We start from the raw sequence: 19312 nt of genomic DNA, 5'->3' as shown, positions 1-19312 counted from the left end.
TCTTGTACTATATATTGGTTATGTGAGAAAACCGAAGAAAATTTTTTTTTAAAGTAAACGCTGGTGTTGAATAAATAAAGTCATTTTTCATCGTTTTTGTTTTTCTTTTGCCATTTTTACTTTCCAAAGGAGTCGTTTTGGTAGCAATAACTTTTAGTTATTTGGATGTTTTCATACTTATTAAGTATAGTTTGTCTCAAGAAATATTAAATCTTTGTTTTTCATTGAAGGTCAAAAGATGTTTTCATTATCAAGTGAATGTTTTATAGCAATTAGATATATTGTGGGCTTATGAAAGCAACGGAAACCCTAATATATGAGTGGCTTTGTCAGGTCAGTGCTGCGAATATCAAATGTAGTAAACATGCAGGACTCCGGCTGTCTATTAACCTGTACAGTGCTCTTTGGTTAACAGGGGGATTGTCGCACCAGAGAAGAGGCAATGATATTTGCTGTTGGACTTTGTGACAATGGATTTATGCACCATGGTAGGAATTTTTATTCTGGAAGCTTACGGATATATTTCACTCTTTTGTTTTTGTTAGGATGCTGGGGCCATCTCAGTGTTCCAGTGAAGTAATTTAGAAATGAACCAGCAAGACTGTCTAGGCCTTGCCATGTGGGTTACCGCATCTGCATTATCTCCCAGTTGCCATGATTAACCTTGTATTTTTTTAGACCCCAACTGATTCCAGAAGAGCAAGGAATTGAGTTTAGAAGTTTGAAAAAAATAAAAGAAGCTCATATGCTTCTTTGAAACTATTTCAGATCAAATTTATGGTTTGTTTGTTTTTAATGCTAGTATATATTAAAATGATTAAATGAGAGTACATATTGTTAAGTATTTCTTGTTCTTTTTATTGTTCTTTTTATAAAAATACTTTCAAACTTATCTCAGAGAACAAAATTATAAATATCTTGGAGAAATCTGATTTTTTGGCAACTAATTAAAGATTGATTTCCTTTCTTGTTTGATAACTTCATTCCCCTTAAATTGATAAAAATAATGAGACTTAGTTTTCCCTCTCTATTCATACCACCTTAGAAATTCCATAAACCCAAATGATCTTTTTTATTGTTATATATGTACATATATATGCTTATAAAGATGTATTTGATCGTACTTGTCAAATATTTGTTAATATATATGCTTATATACATTATTTAATAGCACTTGTCAAATATTTGATACCAATTTGTCAATTACTTTCAGAAGGTTGTTACCTTTTTATAAATAAGGAAGCAAAAGTTAGCAATTTTGAGAGCATCCTTGGATATTGTATATCCTTTGAGAATTCCATTAAATTCCACTATCTCTAGAGCACTGTCAGTTGTGATATAGACTTATCAATCCTTGAAGAGCAAACCATTGAGTGGGAGAAATGGCATCATTATAGGGAATTAAAACTATAATATCAAGGTAGAAACAAGCAGTAATTGGATCTCAACACTTATTTTTAAATGCTTAGTTACAACAAACATTTTTCCTACAAAAGCCTCTGTCAATAGAGCACAATCCAGTCAGTGCATGTGTGGCCTCCCTGATGTCTTCTTCTCTCACTCCTTTTAGACAGACTATTTTGGGGAGGAAAACAGTAGCAAAACACCATGTGTGTTTTGGGAAACTGCTTATGTCATGTAGGCAAGACCTAACTCGATCTCACTTATATTCTCATTTCTATGGTCAGCTGTGACTGTGTTACTTTTTAATTTGTGGTCAATAGTTTCACTTGTTAACTCACATTGCCAGCCAGTCTCTCATCCAAAGATCAATACGTGCATACATCTGGTCAATCATTACTATTTGGAACTCTGTAAAATAATAAAATAGCTATAATTTTTTATTTCTTACTCTATGTCAATTTACATGTATTGCCTCATTGTAGTTTTGTATAATATCATGAAGGTTTAATGAGGAAGTTGAAGTTCAAAGAGTGTAGGTAACTTGTCCGATGTTACACGTAGGTTCAATATCAAACCTGGAATTTAAATGCATGTCTGTCTCAGCATCAAGCCTTAACTTTCTACTGTGCTGTGGGGACACTGCCTCCCCTTTAGCTCCCTGGCTCAATGAATCAACCTGTCCCAACAAAGAACTCTTCAAGGTACCACCGAAAGATGAATGGAAATGGAAAAGATTTCTCTTTCAACACATTTGACTGCTGTCAGGATCTTGCTGAATACTAATTCTTTCTATTGCTATTAAGCCTTTTTAAAAAGCTTATAAAACATAATTCTTGTATCCAGGAATCTTAGGGATTTGGGGGAAAATATTACTGTTCAGACAAAAGAGAAAAAACTGGGCTTTGCATAAATAAGGTTATTTGAGAATAATGCTTTGAAACAGAAATGAGCTAAGAATTAATGGAAACTAAAATCACATTTCACCCAGAAGACATATTTCTGGTTTCAAGTGTTAGAACAAAGTGAGCACAATGGGAATTGCTCACAACATAAAAACAACACTTAATCCATTAAAATTTTCCCAGAATTGTGCAGGATATTAAAATCATACTTAAAATGTTTACTACAAATTCAAAACACTTTAGTTTTCTATGTTTTGGATTGTATACATTTTTTCAATATAATCTTTTATTTAAGTTTAGGCTTTAATCTGGAAAGTTAAAGACGTGGTTAAGTATAAAAAAAAAGTTAACATTGACAAAATATTAAAAATGCAAATCCTTTAGGTAACAGTAATTTAAAAGAAACATTGGCTTGAAATTGTAGAAAGAAATGGAAAAAATATTATGGATATTAGTGAGTGTAACTTGTTCAAGGAGTATAAAATTGAGGTCATGGTACAGTTATTTACTGAATGTCTATCACTTTGGACAAAGAATTTGATTTTGGGATTAATTGAAACAATTTGAATCTCTGTTTCATTAGTCCTTGAAAAAAGTGAATTCAAAGATGAACCTCTCCTTTTCCGTTTCTTTGCGGATGAAGAAATGGAAGGATCCAATATGAAACATCGACTTATGAAACATGATTTAAAAGTTGTGGAAAATGTAATAGCTAAATCATTATTGGTAAGTTTATTAATATGTTACATAAGTTTTCTTCTTGATTAGGTATTAGCAGGAGATTACATAAACATGTTTGATGCATATTATTTAATTCTGTTTGATTTAAAAATTCTTTTTTTACTTGCTTTATTAATAATGTTAATATTTTATTTTATTTTGTTTTTTAAAATTTCGTTTTTTTGCTTAAAGTATTACAAAAAGTATTACATATGTCTCCCTTTTTTTTCAGATTAAATCCAATGAAGGCAGCTATGGTTTTGGGTTAGAAGACAAAAATAAAGTTCCAATAATTAAGTTGGTAGAAAAGGGGTCCAATGCCGAGGTAATGTAAATTAGCATTATTATTTTAAGTTGTTGCGCATGACATATATAATAAATATAAAATTTCTAAACTAATTGAAATCAGTCTTTTACTATCCTATTGAAAACGTTTCTGAATACCCTTATTCTGAGGTTCTATCGAACACTCTCGGGATCTGTGAGAGGAGTCACATCTGGGCACTCAGGTGTAGTTGTGGGGAGGTATTGGAAATATCTACAGCTGTGAGCTTGAGCTCCTGGGAGGCCAGATGGCTCATTCCATGCCCCTGGGACTTCCCTGTTCATGGATTCTAGCCCAGAACCCTGTGGGCACTGTGTAGGGTGGGACTGTTATGCATGTCAGATGGTTCTTCCATTAATTCAAGGGCTGTGTCTTCTGTTTTCCTGTGTCTGTTGACTGTCACATAAATGTCTCCTGATCATTTATTCAGTCATTCATTCACAAATATCCATTTGGTACCTACTGTATGCTAGTAGGGCTCCTGCCCTATCCCAGGCCTTCACCACACTATTATCTGTGTCCATTGGTTATGCATATATGAATATTAGTTCTTTGGTTAATCTCTTCCCATCACCCGCCCTCTACTCTGAGATATATCAGCCTGTTCCATGCATGCATGCCTCTGGGCCTATTTTGTTTTCCAGTCAGTTTATTAGGTTCATTTGATTCCACATATAAGTTAGATCATGTGATATTTGTCTTTCTCTGACTGGCTTATTTTACTCAGCATAATATTCTAATATTCTCTAGGTCCATTCATGCTGTCACAAAGGTTAACACATTCTTCATTTTTACAGCTGACTAGTATTCTGTTGACTAGCTGTCTCCTGATCATTTATTCAGTCATTCATTCACAAATATCCATTTGGTACCTACTGTATGCTAGGCAGTGTCCTGCGGTCTGGGAATACAGCAGTGAACAAAATAGACACTTTTTCCTATCCTCATGAAACCTACTTTCCAGTGCTATATACCAAGTTTATCAATATTTAAATCTTTAATGCAGAATGTGATGATGAATGAAACAGCTTTTAACTTAGAATCTGTTTAAAGTTAGTAGTAAACTGTCACCCATCCTCTCATCTGATAAAGTCCAAGGTGTCTCATGCAAGACAAAGCTTAATGCACACTACTGTCAAATCAAATAACTCTGGCCAATTCATACTCTGTAGTGGGCCCAGCCAGCAAATGACTATTTTCACTAATTTCCTGTGAGAAGCAAATGTTTCTCCCAGACTATTTCAGAGGATGTTTCTAGAGCTTCATCTGCCTATGCCTCTGATAAAAGCCTTCTCCAGGGTTCTCATCCTTTATCTGACAACTAACAGAGCATATAGTTTATAGGCAGTAGATTTGGTTAAGAAGAGCAGCCTTGTTGGCATGGAGAGATAATGGCTTTTATTTGTTTGTTTGTTTATTTTATTGTTGACAGTATTACAAATGTCCCTCAATTCCCCCCTTAACCCCCCTCATCCCAGCTCCTGCCCTATCCCAGGCCTTCACCACACTATTATCTGTGCCCATTGGTTATGCATATATGAATATTAGTTCTTTGGTTAATCTCTTCCCATCACCTGCCCTCTACTCTGAGATATATCAGCCTGTTCCTATTCTGTTGTATAAACATACCACATCTTTTTTGTCCATTCATCTGCTGATGGGCACTTGGGCTGTTTCCAGATCTTGGCTATTGTAAAATAACGCTGCTATGAACGTAGGGGTGCATATAGTCTTTCTGATTGGTGTTTAGGGAATCTTAGGAATATATTGTCAGAAGTGGGATTCCTGGGTCAAATGGCAGTTCCATTTTTAATTTTTTGAGGAAATTCCATACTGTTTCCAACAGTGGCTGCACCAGGAAGTGGGATTATGTCTTCTTTGTCATCTTTTCAGCGTTTTATAGTCTGTGCTTGTTGGAGCACACTTCCTTGGATTCTAGGCATTTCTCTCTCCTATCCTTTCTCAGGCTAATGATGCCTTTGTGGTTGTCATTGATGTCTGTGTTGAGATTGAAACTCTGAGTTAATTGGTTATCCATGGAAAACACAGTAAAAAAATTAACCTGGGGTTTGACTATAGTTAAAAGGGTGAAATAAAAAAAAGGCATTATAAAATAGAGCAGAAGAAAGGATCACAGGGGGCGTACAATGTTAAGTCATGGAGGGAGGTAAAGATGGGTGATCAAATTTAAAACTAGGTCAGAGAGAATAATTCTGTCACTTCTCCCACAGTTTTATTTTGTGAAATTGTATAAAAACATTGCAGATGTGTTAAAATGTCAAAATCTATAAGTTCTAGACCTTTTCAGACTGTAGTTCTGGGAAATAAATAGTTCCCTTATTAAAATATAATTTGACTCTTTTTTTTCTATTTCTCTCATAGATGGCTGGCATGGAAGTTGGAAAAAAGATTTTTGCTATTAACGGTGACCTAGTTTTTATGAGACCTTTCAATGAAGTGGATTGCTTCCTGAAATCCTGCTTAAACAGCAGAAAACCTCTAAGAGTTCTTGTGAGCACAAAGCCGAGGGAGTAAGTTGTATGATTTGTGTGGGATTTTAAAAAAAATTATGCATAGATGAATAAAACAGAAGAATTAACTAAGCAAATGTCTAGAATTAAGCTTCTCATTGCTTTGAATATTGAAACCACCAAACATCACTAAGATTGGTCTTTAAATGATGGGAAAAACTACATTGCTTATAATGACAAAATGCTTGCTACTTGAATCATGTAGTTTCAGCAGAAATAATAATTTCCTTTTAATGTCTAAATTTTCCTGGTCTAGTTTGGGTTGAGTCTGACTATGAGTGAAGAAAAACTAATAGAACACTTGATAATAAAGAATTGCATTCCTCTATGTTCAGCCCTAAGAATTTCAGGGGCTATAAGTTAACTCGAAACCGTTTATAATCAAACACTGTTAGGGTATGAGATCAAAACTAAGAGAAAGACAATCCTATGCTGGTGTGTACTTAGAAATAGGTTCTATCTATTTGCCTATGATTAGAAAAAGCTCATGTTTATCATAAGAAATTTAGAATACAGACTTTCCAAAGGATTTTTCTTATAATCATACCACCCATAAATAACCATAATTATTTTTTTGAAATTCAGTGTTAGTTGAATTTTACAAGTCTTGACAGATATACATAATCACATATTTATAAAATGAGATATGCTTTATGATCTGTTTTGGTTTGTTTCTTTTACAAAAATTAACAAGATATGATGGATATAGTTGGAAGACATTGGCTTTTCTTCTCTAAATCATTGATGATCTTGCTTTCCCTTACCAGGTTTTCGCTTGTTTATCCAATGAGGTAACAGAAATAATGCATATAAAGTGCTTACCACAATGTGTTAGTGTACATACTACGATTTTGTCAAAATTACTGTTTAATACTTATGATGCTATTTATCAATAGTGATAGGCAACTTCATGAATTTTAAGATAAATGAAGGTTACCACTTCAAAAACAAAATGATTTACTTTAACTACTTATAGAAATATTCTAAATATATATAATGGAGTGTTCTTTCCTGCCTTAATATATATTCAGCAAAGTTGGGTGCACTATTTATCTTAAGAGTTGTAGTGCAGTGTAATAGGCTGCATTCTGTAGTGCTAAGTCATCTAGGTAGATGTTTCTACCAACAGCTTACTAAGGGGTCCGAAAGAGTGGGCCTCATTAAAGTTACTAATTTAGAGGGACTTTGTGCTAGAGAGCAGCAGATAACCATAACAATGTCATCTTTCTCTAAAACTAGTTAGGGTCTAGTGCTCCCCCTTTATCCAACCCACCTAGGATAAGGTTAACTTAGTTGCCTACCTGTGGGCATTTTGAGGACATGTAACAGGAAAGGAATAAGGGAGTAGCATTCCTAAGCTTTACTCATGGGCCCTTGATCCCTAATTTAACCCTACAAATACTGGTCCATTGATCACAAACATTTCAACAGATAGAGGTTTCTGGAGTCACCAGCTTGAAAACTAAATAGATAGGGCAAATCCCCAGTCCTAGAAGTTGTTGCTAGGTGAGCAGGGCTGGAACGTGGATCTTCTGATTCTTCCCTCGGTGTTTATTGCACAGCAATTGGAACCCTGATATTTCTGGTCCAGGATCAAGCCTCTCATCCACCACTTGTTTGCTAATTGTGTTGCTTCAACATCCTCATCCATAAAAAAGTGGGGATGATAAGAGTGACTATATTACGGAGCTGCTAAGAACACTTAAATAAATCTAGGTTTGTAAGAACTTAGTGACATGTTCAGCCCGTAATATATTCTCCAGTGTTATGATCTGAGATGCTTTTTTCTCCCATTTCATTTTTGCATTGCTTCTTTATTACATCAAGGCATATTTTGCATTGTATTTTAAAACTGTTTTGAGGATAGAGTACTCATTTTTTCTTTTTTAATTTGTTCAAAATTTATAACCGTTCCTTTATGTCCTTATTCTAATGTATGACTCCTATAAATCACTCTCATATTTTTTTTGCAATAACTACTTACAATTTATGAAGTATCCTGTTTGGGGAAAAAAGCAAAAATGTGAGAGGTAAATACAACAGAATTTTTCTTTTGAGTCTAGGTGCATTTTACAAAAGATAACACAAGGAATTTTCCAGCATGCTTTGTAGAAGATAATTTAGGCACTTGTTTTCTACAGGAAATAGAGCATCCTTCTTGTATAAATTCAATTCTTCCTTTAATAGGCAACATAGTGTTTCTACCAGTAAACATTTTCCAAAGATCATTTTATGAAGGGGGTCCCCAAATTATGACCAAATGCATCTTATAGTGTTTTGTACAAATTTTGTTAAGAAAAGTATAATAATCTTCTAGAAGATTAGAGTTGGGTCAGCCTTCCATAGCCATATTAGAAGGATAGAAGACCTTGCTTAGGAAGGATTGAGAGGCCACCAAGAATTCTGCACCATCCTAAAGAACAATAATTCATCATGGCCTGAAAGCTCTAAGTTATTTCAGACAAAGTGAGCTCTCATTGGTAATATATAGAAGTATGAGTTACCTCTGTTTTTTATTTCATGCTCAGAAAATGTATTTATTCCCTTTTTCCCCTCCCAGTTATTTTCTATTTTTAAGTTTATATTCGATAGACTCTAGTGACAAGTTTTTGTTGAAAGAAAGCAGATACAGTTTTGTAAACCCCAAAATTATCTAATTAAGGATAAAAGATAAATTCATTCTTTGACCTCCATCCCACCAGTATGCAGATCACTTCCTATTGTATAACCTAATGTATGATAATCCTTTCAGATTCGCTGGAACAGGCAATGTACATTTCTGTCGCCGAAGGTCTGAATGCCTGCCTGGGTTATATTTTAGGTGGCAGTGCCAGCCCCTTGCCTTCAGGTCTAAATGCACTCTCTGGCTTTCCCAAGTGTTCTAGGCACCATGGTGCTCCAACTGCTCCAACAGCTATTTCATAAATTACAAATAAGACCTGAGACTGTTTAATGTGCCCTTGAAGTACTGCTGCATTTATTTCATGATTCATTCAGCAGCTTTTGGCAAACACTTGTTTCTTGAGCATCAAGGGCTATCCATCAAAATTTATTGCATCGTATTCATTTGTCTGTGCGCTCTGCCGCAATTCATTATACTCGTTTTTATTATGAGGTTCCATCTTATCTCCTGCTCTCTGCTTTTCATCGTCGCTGTCTGATTTCTGGCTTCCTTCTAAGGAGTAGCTGATCTGTTAGATCGGACATCCCTCCCTGGTTTGCCATGTCAGCTTACTTGAGTTTATTTTCCACCCTTCATCTTCTTTTCCGTGTGGATTCATTGAAAATTCCTTTTTACTTAAGCAGGTTTACCTTTTGTTGTATTATTCTTTTAAAATCCCACTGAATAAATAGTAACGTTAATCATATTCTTAACTTGCTTTGATGTCGTGTTCGATGCATCTGTTCTTTATAACTGGCTCTTTGTTGTTTTTTTGATGGAGTTCCTAACAGGCAAAAATGTATTAACTCTGTTTCTTTTATGTTAATGTTAGCAAAGAAATTTCACAGTGTGCACCAGTGTCTTCTTTGTAATAGTAAACAAAGGGGAAAGCTTCCATTTTGTTAAATACCTACCTAGCTCATGGCACAATGCAGGGCAATGGGCCAATGATACCTCTTTTCATCTCCACCGACACATTGCAAAGCAAGTTTTTAACACCATCATCTTTCTGGAAACTCAGACTCAGAGAAGTTAAGGAGTTCGTTCAAGTTATCCAACTGTCAAGTGACTAAAAGTGGATTCCGAGCGAGGAGGGTCTGAGGCCAGAGCCTGCCCTTACTCAGGTTGTTCTTGCAGTGGCTGTGTCAAGTGAGAAATCTGCTGTGTGTGCCTGCTCCGTGCCTTTCTGAGGGCATGCACCGTGATGTTTCCCTCGAGGGTTTGGAACCCAGTGTTTTTCACAGGGTCGACCCTCAATATGAATTTATGTAAAGAATAAATAAAAGTTTGGACAACTATTGTTTTAACCAATTGTGGTGTTTTAAAGTCGTCTTACCCTATTTTCGGATTGATTTTAGGACAGTGAAAATCCCAGATTCAGCCGACGGACTTGGATTCCAGATCCGGGGGTATGGCCCATCAGTGGTGCATGCGGTGGGAAGAGGTGAGAGAGCTACTCTGCGTGGTGAACAGCTTTCCAGCATGTTTGCCATTCTTCGCTAAGCAAGAATATGTTTATAATGCACATAATCGTGTTATGAATTTTCTCATCACATTTTACTGTATTAACTCAGTAGTAGTATATTCTTAAAATGATATTTTTAAAAAACATTTAAAAATTGTAGGGCATATGTATCTCTGTTAAAAAGTTAATAACGAATGAGGCCTTTTAAAATCAATTTTCTGCATGCTTCAGTTTAGCCGGAGGATATAATGATTTTACGGCATCTGTTTGTCTTTTTTGGTGACAGTAAGTAATTACCTTTTTGTCATTAATTCAAAGATGTGAGTTTTCAGGTTTAAAAATGATCTGTGTGTTTTATAGCCTGTTGCCACATGATTACTTCAAGAATTCCTATAAGCCATGCATTTTATAGCTTAATAAAATGGCTAATGGCCATGCATTTTATTAAACTATAAAATGCACTTTAAATTAAATGATTTTAGTGACTAAAAACTTGGTTTATATTTTATGCTCTTTTTGCTTGTTCTCCATAAACAATCATGTTGATCCTCTTTGCCAGGGATTTCTGCATTTCTGTCTCCAGCCCAGATCTCTTTCCTGTGTACTGTCACCCAGATCCAATTGTTTATTATATACATAATGGCCTTCGGACACCTTAAAACTCAGCATTCTCCCCAAAAGAACTTATTCATTCTCTAAAGCTGCTTTACCTTCATATTCTCTCTTTATTTAAGTGACTCCATCTCTCAGCCACTGAGTCCAAAGGTACAAGAGTGATCTTGGGTACTGTAGTTTCTCCACAAACTCCATCATCACACATCAAATACGTGACCTCATTCTCCCCTCTATGACTAATGCTACCTTAGTTCCAGCCTGGAAAATTGAAGCAGATGCTGTGATTTTGATTTTTGACTTAAATTCTAATAACCCATGGTCCATTGGGGGCGGGGGGGGGGAATCATGTCACTTCTGTGCTTAAAATTCTTAAATGTTTTTCTCTTCCATATATAGTAAGGTTCAGACTTAGGACTTCATGCAAAGCACCAAGAACTTCCCAACCGGGCTCTGCTCTGCTCTCTAGGACCCTTTCTGTTCTAAGTTCACACTCCCAACTGCTAATATGTTCCTGAATGTCCAGGTTATTTCTTTTTAAAAATATATATTTTATTGATTTTTTTTACAGAGAGGAAGGGAGAGGGATAGAGAGTTAGAAACATTGATGAGAGAGAAACATTGATCAGCTGCCTCCTGCACACTCCTTATTGGGAGTGTGCCTGCAACCAAGGTACATGCCTTTGATCGGAATCGAACCTGGGACCCTTGAGTCCACAGGCCGATGCTCTATCCACTGAGCCAAACCAGTTAGGTCTCTAGGTTATTTCTTGACACAGTACCTATTTTCAGGCTGTTCTTTCTGTTGGGAATATCCCTCACTCCAGCAAGAATCAGTTCAATCCAGAAAAAGCACTTAAAATTTCTGGGAGTGAATTTTAGTGAGGACAATTCTTGAATATAAATTATGTTCTTCAGGACTTTTATTAATTCTTTCATGAGGGAAATTGCTTATAAAGAAAGGCTCTTCTAACATACTTATAATAAGCTTTGTAGTTATTTATCTTAGTTATATTCATTGCTTTGTTAATGTTGCTTTGAATATCGAATAATAATGACTGGAAGGTTCTGAAAATCTTAACTCACTGGTTAGGATATGCCACTTCCATACTTAAATCTGTGTCTATGCAAATAAGTGATGGGCAGTTGATGTTATCTGATTAATTTTATTCTTCAGTTCTCTGGTTCTGAACTTATTTTTCTTAGCACATCCAGTCCACTTATAATTGCTAATTGATTTGATTTGATTCCTCAAGAATTTCTTTTAATTGTTGGCATTTTAAAAATGAAAGTGAATTCTATTTTAATTTTTAGATATTTTTGTAAACAAAAGAAAGATAAATAAGGCATGATACTGGCTTTCTCATTTTGCTGTTATACATGCATATTCAGAAAACTAGATTGACTCGACATTTTAAAGGGAAAATAACTGATTAGCATTAAAAAACTTACTTTGCAATATCCCTTCAAACTAATTCATAGGGCAGTAGGAAAATACTCTGTTACAGTTTGAATGTCCTGTAAATAGCAGAAACCTGTTGATAGCAGGGCATTGCTGTCAGAACCAAATGATCAAAAACACACTAGCTAGATGTTTATTATGTATATTTTTCATTGCTTTCCTTATTGCATATGTGATAAAAAACAAATCTAAAATGACTTTTCGGGCAATTTTCCATTTGTGCTTAAAGGAACGGTGGCCGCAGCAGCCGGCCTTCACCCTGGACAGTGTATCATCAAAGTCAATGGGATCAATGTCAGCAAAGAGACACATGCCAGCGTCATTGCACACGTCACGGCCTGCAGGAAGTACAGGAGACCAACCAAGGTACGCCGCCTCTCAGCTTATCTAGATCTAATGGAGACCGTGCACAGAAACCCCAGGGACAACACAGGAAGTGCCAGAGATGTTTGTGGTTTCTACCTCTGGGTTCACATTTAAGCACAGCATTGTAAATCTCATCATGATTGCTTTGTCAAAATAATGAGTGATGATCGATTGTGCTTAAACGTTACATTTCATTGTTGCGGTATTATCACCTGTTTTAAAAATGCCCTGAGATTTGAGTTTTTAAATTTATCAAATTGAGATCCAAAGGTTTAAACTGTTTTCCTGACCGTTGTGTTTGCTTGAGAATATAGGATGGTCGTTCTGTGTCTGTAGATATGAATTATAAATGCTTGCAATGTTTACTATTAGAATTTTGTGAGAAGCAAAAACTTGTGGGTATTATGGGGTCTGCAGTTCATTTTTGGATATATTAGTTTAGCCAATTGAATTTAGCTCAGAAAAGAAAGTACTTGTCATTACTTAAAATTGTCAGCACTATCCTCTGGTCCAAATTTCAAGTGTCATAGAAAAAATAAAATTACAATCCTAATTTGTAAGCGAAGCTTATTATCTCATGAGGTATAAGAGCATATTGGACTAAAAGAGAAAATTCAGTTTAATCCACTAAATGCAAAAGAATTTTAAATGCAAAAAATCTTCAGACGAGAGGCTGTGCATTTTTTTCTGTCATGTACACTGAAGTACTGTTTTCTGGATTGGGGAATAAAACTTTGAGTCCAAATCAGAAGGATAAATGGCTATTTTGTCATAGTTCAGGCCCAACACCCTGCAAAATACTGCACATACAAGAAAATAGCTCATCAATTTTACTTACCAATAGGTCACATTAGCATAGCAAATTAGAATTCACACATTGATGCATAGGTTATTCTTGTTGATAGTTCAAATATTTATTGAACTGTATTATTGAATGAATTTTTTTAAAGGACATTTCTGAAATTATAAAATCTTTCCCCTTCTATCAGAATTTTACTAAGTAGCTAAGTTGATTTTAGTTTTACTCCTTTTTATTTTCCCAGCCTGCCTTCTTGGAGAGGTATTGTTGATCAATAAAATGATTGAGAAAAATAATAAATGGACAGAAAAATTTACAAAATGAATAACATCAGGTATTCATTGCCACAAAACAGACCGTCTCACCACTCGGTGGATTAAACAGTAGTGATTGATTATTTCTCTTGATTCTGCGCATTGATTGGGTGTCAGTGCCTGTGAGGGAACTGGCACGTCTGCATTATGCTGGGACTGACTGGGCACTGCAGTTCCGCTGCTGCTAATCTCTCTCCAGACTCTTCCACATGGCCTCCTTTCCAGTCTATAGCAGGATTTCCCTTCTTCATGGTGTCTGGATTTCAAGAGGGGATATTACTATCGATCAACTCTCTATTTACATCATGCTTGCTCTGTCCCTTTGGGAAAATCAGGTCACATGATCACACCCAGAGTCAGTGTGGGAGGAGTCACATAAAGGTGTAGATTCTTGGGGATGTGGGTCATTGGAGGCCACAACAGGTTACCAAGATGAATTTGAATGATCACATGTTAGCATTTTAATGATGCATAACATATCATAATTGCACATAATTGTGAAGTTAATAAACAAGAGAAAAATGGGTAATACAGATTGTATCACACTTCAGTAGTGCAATTCAATTTATCATCTTACCTAGGAAAAGTATAAACTTAGAGTAATGCATCCCTGAACGCATTTACTTGGTAGCCACTTTCTCTCTCTCTCATTTATCTAAATAAGATCGGAACTGCTATTTCAATTAAGATATAGGATGATTTATGACATAGGAGGATTAAAAGATAGTTACATTACTTAAGAACCTAATGAGATGAAAGATGGTCTTCCAATTTTTTTATTGGTGTGATTCAAAAAACATTAAGTATATTAAAATATATATAATTGTTAGGAAAGCACTTAAAGGGAGACACTAAAAGGGTGTCGATGCTTGATCCTTTGGAAAACTGTTCATCTAACATTTATTTATTAAAACATGTAATTTATAGTTCATTTTAAGATGTAATTGAGGCATTTAAGTGAGACATTTGGGGAGTATAGCTTGCTCAAAAACATACTTTTGGGAGATAAAATTTCAAGCTTTGAAAGGTCAGCTGTTAAACAACGATAGTTGGCTCTGACATTCTATTAGTTTCTGATGTTCATTTTCTTTCTCAAAATTTATTATTTTTAAACAAACTGGAAGGAAAAATAAGCTTGTCAGCTCTCCTTCTGAAGCAGGTTTATGAAACGGATGTGCATGCTTAGGAAGCACTAATGCTGCTGAGGCTTTTCCCTTCCTCATTTCCAGCAAGATTCCATACAGTGGGTTTATAACAGCCTCGAGAGCGCCCAGGAAGACCTTCAGAAGTCTAACCCCAAACCCCCGGGAGATGAAGCAGGGGATTCTTTTGATTGCAAAGTAGAAGGTGGGTTCCTTCTTTTCTCACTATTTGTTCATAGTATTCTCTTTCAATGTGCTAATTATTGAAAATCTGATACGTTCAAGCCACTTATATTTTTCTTTGGGGAATGTACAGCTGTTTTAAATTACAGTTGACATATAACAGTGCATGAGTTTAAGATGTCCACATAGTTACTTGATATTTATATATCTGATGAAGTGATCATCTTGAGAAGTCTAGGAGCCATCTATCACTATATGAAGTTATTATATTATTGACTATATTCTTTATGCTGTACATTATATCTCTGTGACTAATTTATGTTATAACTATAAATTTGTACCTCTTAATCCCCTTCACCTTTTTGCCCATTCCCCATTCAAGCCACTTTCTTAAGTTATTGTTACTAATAGATGTCATGTCAAATGCATAAGTAATAATAGCTTCTGGCTCAGTGGTTCTCAACCTTCCTATTGCCGCGACCCTTTAATACAGTTCCTCATGTTTCATTTGTAACAATGAAACTGAACATAATTAAAGCATAGTGATTAATCACAAAAACAATATGTAATTATATACGTGTTTTCCGATGGTCTTAGGCAACCCCTGTGAAAGGGTCGGTCGATCCCCAAAGGGGTTGCGACCCACAGGTTGAGAACCGCTGTTCTAGCTAATATGGAATAGCTACTACACTTTGGTAGTCACTTTATTAAGTCTTTTACATAAATTATCTCATAAAGTCATCAAACGAGAAGATCTCATAAGGTGTGATTATCACCATCCTCATTTTATAGGAGAAGAAATGGAGGCTAAGGGAGTTGCCCAAGTTAGTATGTGGTAGAATGAGGATTCAAATCTCAGTTAGAATGTGTTTTCTTGTTTTGAGTTTAGATGTTGTTTAGACCTTACCACTCTAATGTGGTTTGCAGACCAGTAGCAGCAGAACCTGGAGCAAGAGAGAGTCCCAGAATCTCAGCCAACCCTAGATCTACTGACTCAGAACCTCCAAGTTAAGAAATCTGATCTGCATGCACACTTATATCCCAGAAGCCCTGGTTTAGAAGGTCCATAGTTCTTTTGAAAATAATTTCTTGATTCAAGTAACTTTTACTGTATTGAAGCACTGATAGTAATGAAAGAAGCAAGCTACTGCGCAAACGAGAGAAAGAGAGACCTTTTGACAAGGACTCCTGTCATCTCTTTTCTCGGTGAAGCAAGCCAGCAGATTGCTATATTCAGTAGCTTCTTTGCTAAGGGCAAAAGGGCTGAGGCCATTGACAAAAGCTTTGAATTGTTCTTTCAAAGGTTTTTCACAGAAGTCCTTGCATCCTCTCTTCCATTTTCCTGGCATCTTTCCACTCATATATTTGGTGGGTGTCCCTAAATTTTTACTGTAGTTTTAGTTTCTTGCAAACCAGCACAGGTGGAGAATTCCCTATACACACTGCTTGTATGGGGGAACTTAGGAAACGCTGTTTCTCCCCACTCCTGGAAGGCCATTGGTAGGAGCCACTCATTTCATGGGCAGTATTAGAAATGCTCACCTCACTGGCGCAGCAAGACTGTTGTGATAAATCAATTCTCTTATTGTTTTAAATGAAGATGAATCTCAGGACTTCATTCTGAAGCTTTTTTTTTCTCATTTAGAGTTAGTTGCTGCTAATCATCATTCTGTCTCAGTGAAAGGTAGAGAGGGTTGATAAGATGCTCTGGAAACCTATTTCTAGCTACGCTGGGATTTAATTATTTTTGCTATTTCCACTATTTCTAGAATTATTTTAAATAAACTCATATTCTATTTTGCTTACTTAATATTTACTGTTAGGTTTCTCAGTGTTTCTTACTTGAGATTTTAGGTGTTTTTGTTGTTGTTGTTTTATCAGCTGACTGATTTTAGTTCAAAACCTATAAGAAGATGTTCCAAATGGAATGTTAGTATAGTGAATGATGAGAAGTTTTCTCAATGGTTCTCTGGAAAAAATGCTGTTTGGGAGAATTCAGACACATTCTCTGCTGAAAAAAATGATTCCTGCATCTCCTTTCTGCTTCGTCAATATGGCCTTATGTATTTTTTTCTGCTTTCAGAAAATATTCATCCAATGTTTAAGGCAGTTTCAAGAATGCTGACTTTAATTCATGCATGCTTTTAATGAGAAAATATAAAATTGTGTGTATAACGTTTGTCGTGGTGTAAATAGGCGTACATGTGGTCCATAGATCAAAATGGGTATGTAAAGATAGAGTAGTGAGATTTGGATAACTCAAGCATATTTCTAAAAAAAATGTTCTTCTTTTTTAAAAAATGTTAACAAGGGTATGTATATACTTCATTAGCACATTAAACTTAGCCATCCTTTAAAGAACTCCTTAAAAATTATTCAAATTATTTGAAAAGTCTAACAGACCCTTCATGAATTTGCTGAATTAAAATTGTCTTTATTCCAGAGGTAATTGACAAGTTCAACACCATGGCCATCATCGATGGGAAGAAGGAGCACGTGAGTCTGACGGTGGATAACGTGCACCTGGAATACGGGGTCGTGTATGAGTATGACAGCACCGCTGGGATCAAGTGCAATGTGGTGGAGAAGATGATCGAGCCCAAAGGTTTCTTCAGCCTCACTGCCAAGGTGAGGGCCATCCTGGGAACAAGGGACCGGACCTTAAATAAAGCAACTGAAACGCTCCCCCACCCCCATCTTAAAACGTGTGAAGAGCTGTATGCGTTTCATTTCAGCTGTCAGCTCATTCAACTTCTGCTCCTCCCCACCCCCCATTACTCAGTATGTGTACAGCCTTTCTTTTTATTGACACTTGTTGGAGCACAGTGGGAAGTTAGATGGGACTCGAGCCCAGGGGAGTGTTAGTTGCTTTGGCAGTCTTCTCTACATTTTATAAGTTCGCTGTGTTCGTTAATTCGGTATCATGTGTACGTTTTAGATGATTTTCACGCCAGGTGGTGCTTTTTTTAAATGCACATAATTCTCGGAGGAGTATTTGGAGTCATGAAATAGATTATACGAAATTTCAAATCCTGCAAGTCTCAACCTTATTTCATAAAATTTCACAAAGCTTAGCGATGATTTACGAATAGATCCTCAGACATTTATATAATTCTTGGTAGTGAGGGATATTATCCGTAGTCCTTAGCCTGCAGCAAGACAGGGAGGAAGCAAGTCTTCATCCTAATGGATAAAACATGTAGGAAGTGAGAGGTGATCCTGTGCTTGCTTTTCATGATCCTCTACAAGGGAGATCTCTCAAACTCCTATGGGACTCTCCGCAGGTTAGAACTTTAGTATTTTGTCTGCTTTTATATCACCCCGTGAGGATTCAGGCATTACAAGTAAGTAATATGACAAATAGCTTCACTGCCTTTATTTCGTCATCTCAATTCTTGTTTCACCTATGTGTAATCAAGATAGACTTAAAATATTTATAGCATGTGTTTTTTTAATCCTTCACTCAAGGATATGTTTTTATTGCTTTTGAGAGAGAGAGAAAGGGAGAAAAGAAGAGAGAGAGAGAGAGTGAGAGAGAGAGAGAGAGAATAACATTGATTGGTTGCCTCCTGTACAAGCCCCAACTGGGGATCAAACCCACAACCTAGGTATGTGCCTTACCATTTGTTGTACAGGATGACACTTCTACCAGCTGAGTCACCCGGCCAGGGCTATAGCATATATTTTTTAAAATTTTAGAGAAAACAATTATAGAAATATAAATGCACTATTTTAAAAATAATTATGTTTCTGTTTTATATTCTGAAAGTCAACTTTTTAAAAAATGCCATTATTCTGATGACATTTACCACTTTATATATCTATTGATATAAAAGGTTTGGAAATCGCTGGTTTAAGATAATAGACTCCTATAATCTATAACTGGCAACTAAAATACACATTCCCTACTGCATTATACTATTAAAGAGGATCCATGCAAGAGTTTGTGATCAAGTTATTATAATTACTTTATCTCATTTTCTATTTCAAATTTGCAAAATTACATGGGTTATTTTATATATGAAAGCTGTGTAAGTTAGTACACTTACATATTTCTCCTGCACACAAGAAGAAAAGAAAATTAAAGGTAGTAAAAACCCCTCAAATTTCTAGATTAGTAACTCATATTCCATAATAATTAGGGGAATAAATAAATAACTCACACTGTATATTCTGTAAGAAAGGGAAGTGGAGGTGGTGAGACAGTTCAGATAAGTGTACCATGTATACATTTCTCACAAATTCTTTAAAAATGTTAGGTAAGGGTATAATCAGTCCTGTGATCGTTAAACAATAAAAAATGCTACATATAAATATGACAATTCTCAATTCATATGGAAATTCTCAGTGATCTAGGGTGTGTATGTATTTGTGTGAACATGTGTGTGTGCATACACACACACACACACACACACTCACAGACAC

General features: G+C 35.7%; 1 protein-coding gene across 1 annotated transcript in view; it reads left to right on the top strand.

Moving 5' to 3' along the window:
* PREX2 (phosphatidylinositol-3,4,5-trisphosphate-dependent Rac exchange factor 2) overlaps window positions 1-19312 on the top strand; it is a 156467-nt gene that overhangs the window by 48355 nt on the left and 88800 nt on the right. Inside the window, 8 exon segments of the mRNA XM_006756922.1 lie at window positions 411-488; window positions 2890-3032; window positions 3259-3351; window positions 5734-5882; window positions 9903-9988; window positions 12313-12449; window positions 14792-14909; window positions 17331-17515. Coding sequence (XP_006756985.1) covers window positions 411-488; window positions 2890-3032; window positions 3259-3351; window positions 5734-5882; window positions 9903-9988; window positions 12313-12449; window positions 14792-14909; window positions 17331-17515 — 989 coding nt within the window.

This window comes from Myotis davidii, unplaced genomic scaffold, assembly GCF_000327345.1.
Source record: "Myotis davidii unplaced genomic scaffold, ASM32734v1 scaffold393, whole genome shotgun sequence".
NCBI lineage: Eukaryota > Metazoa > Chordata > Mammalia > Chiroptera > Vespertilionidae > Myotis > Myotis davidii.
Note: the sequence above shows the minus strand (reverse complement) of the source record. Positions and strands in the feature narration are given on the sequence as shown.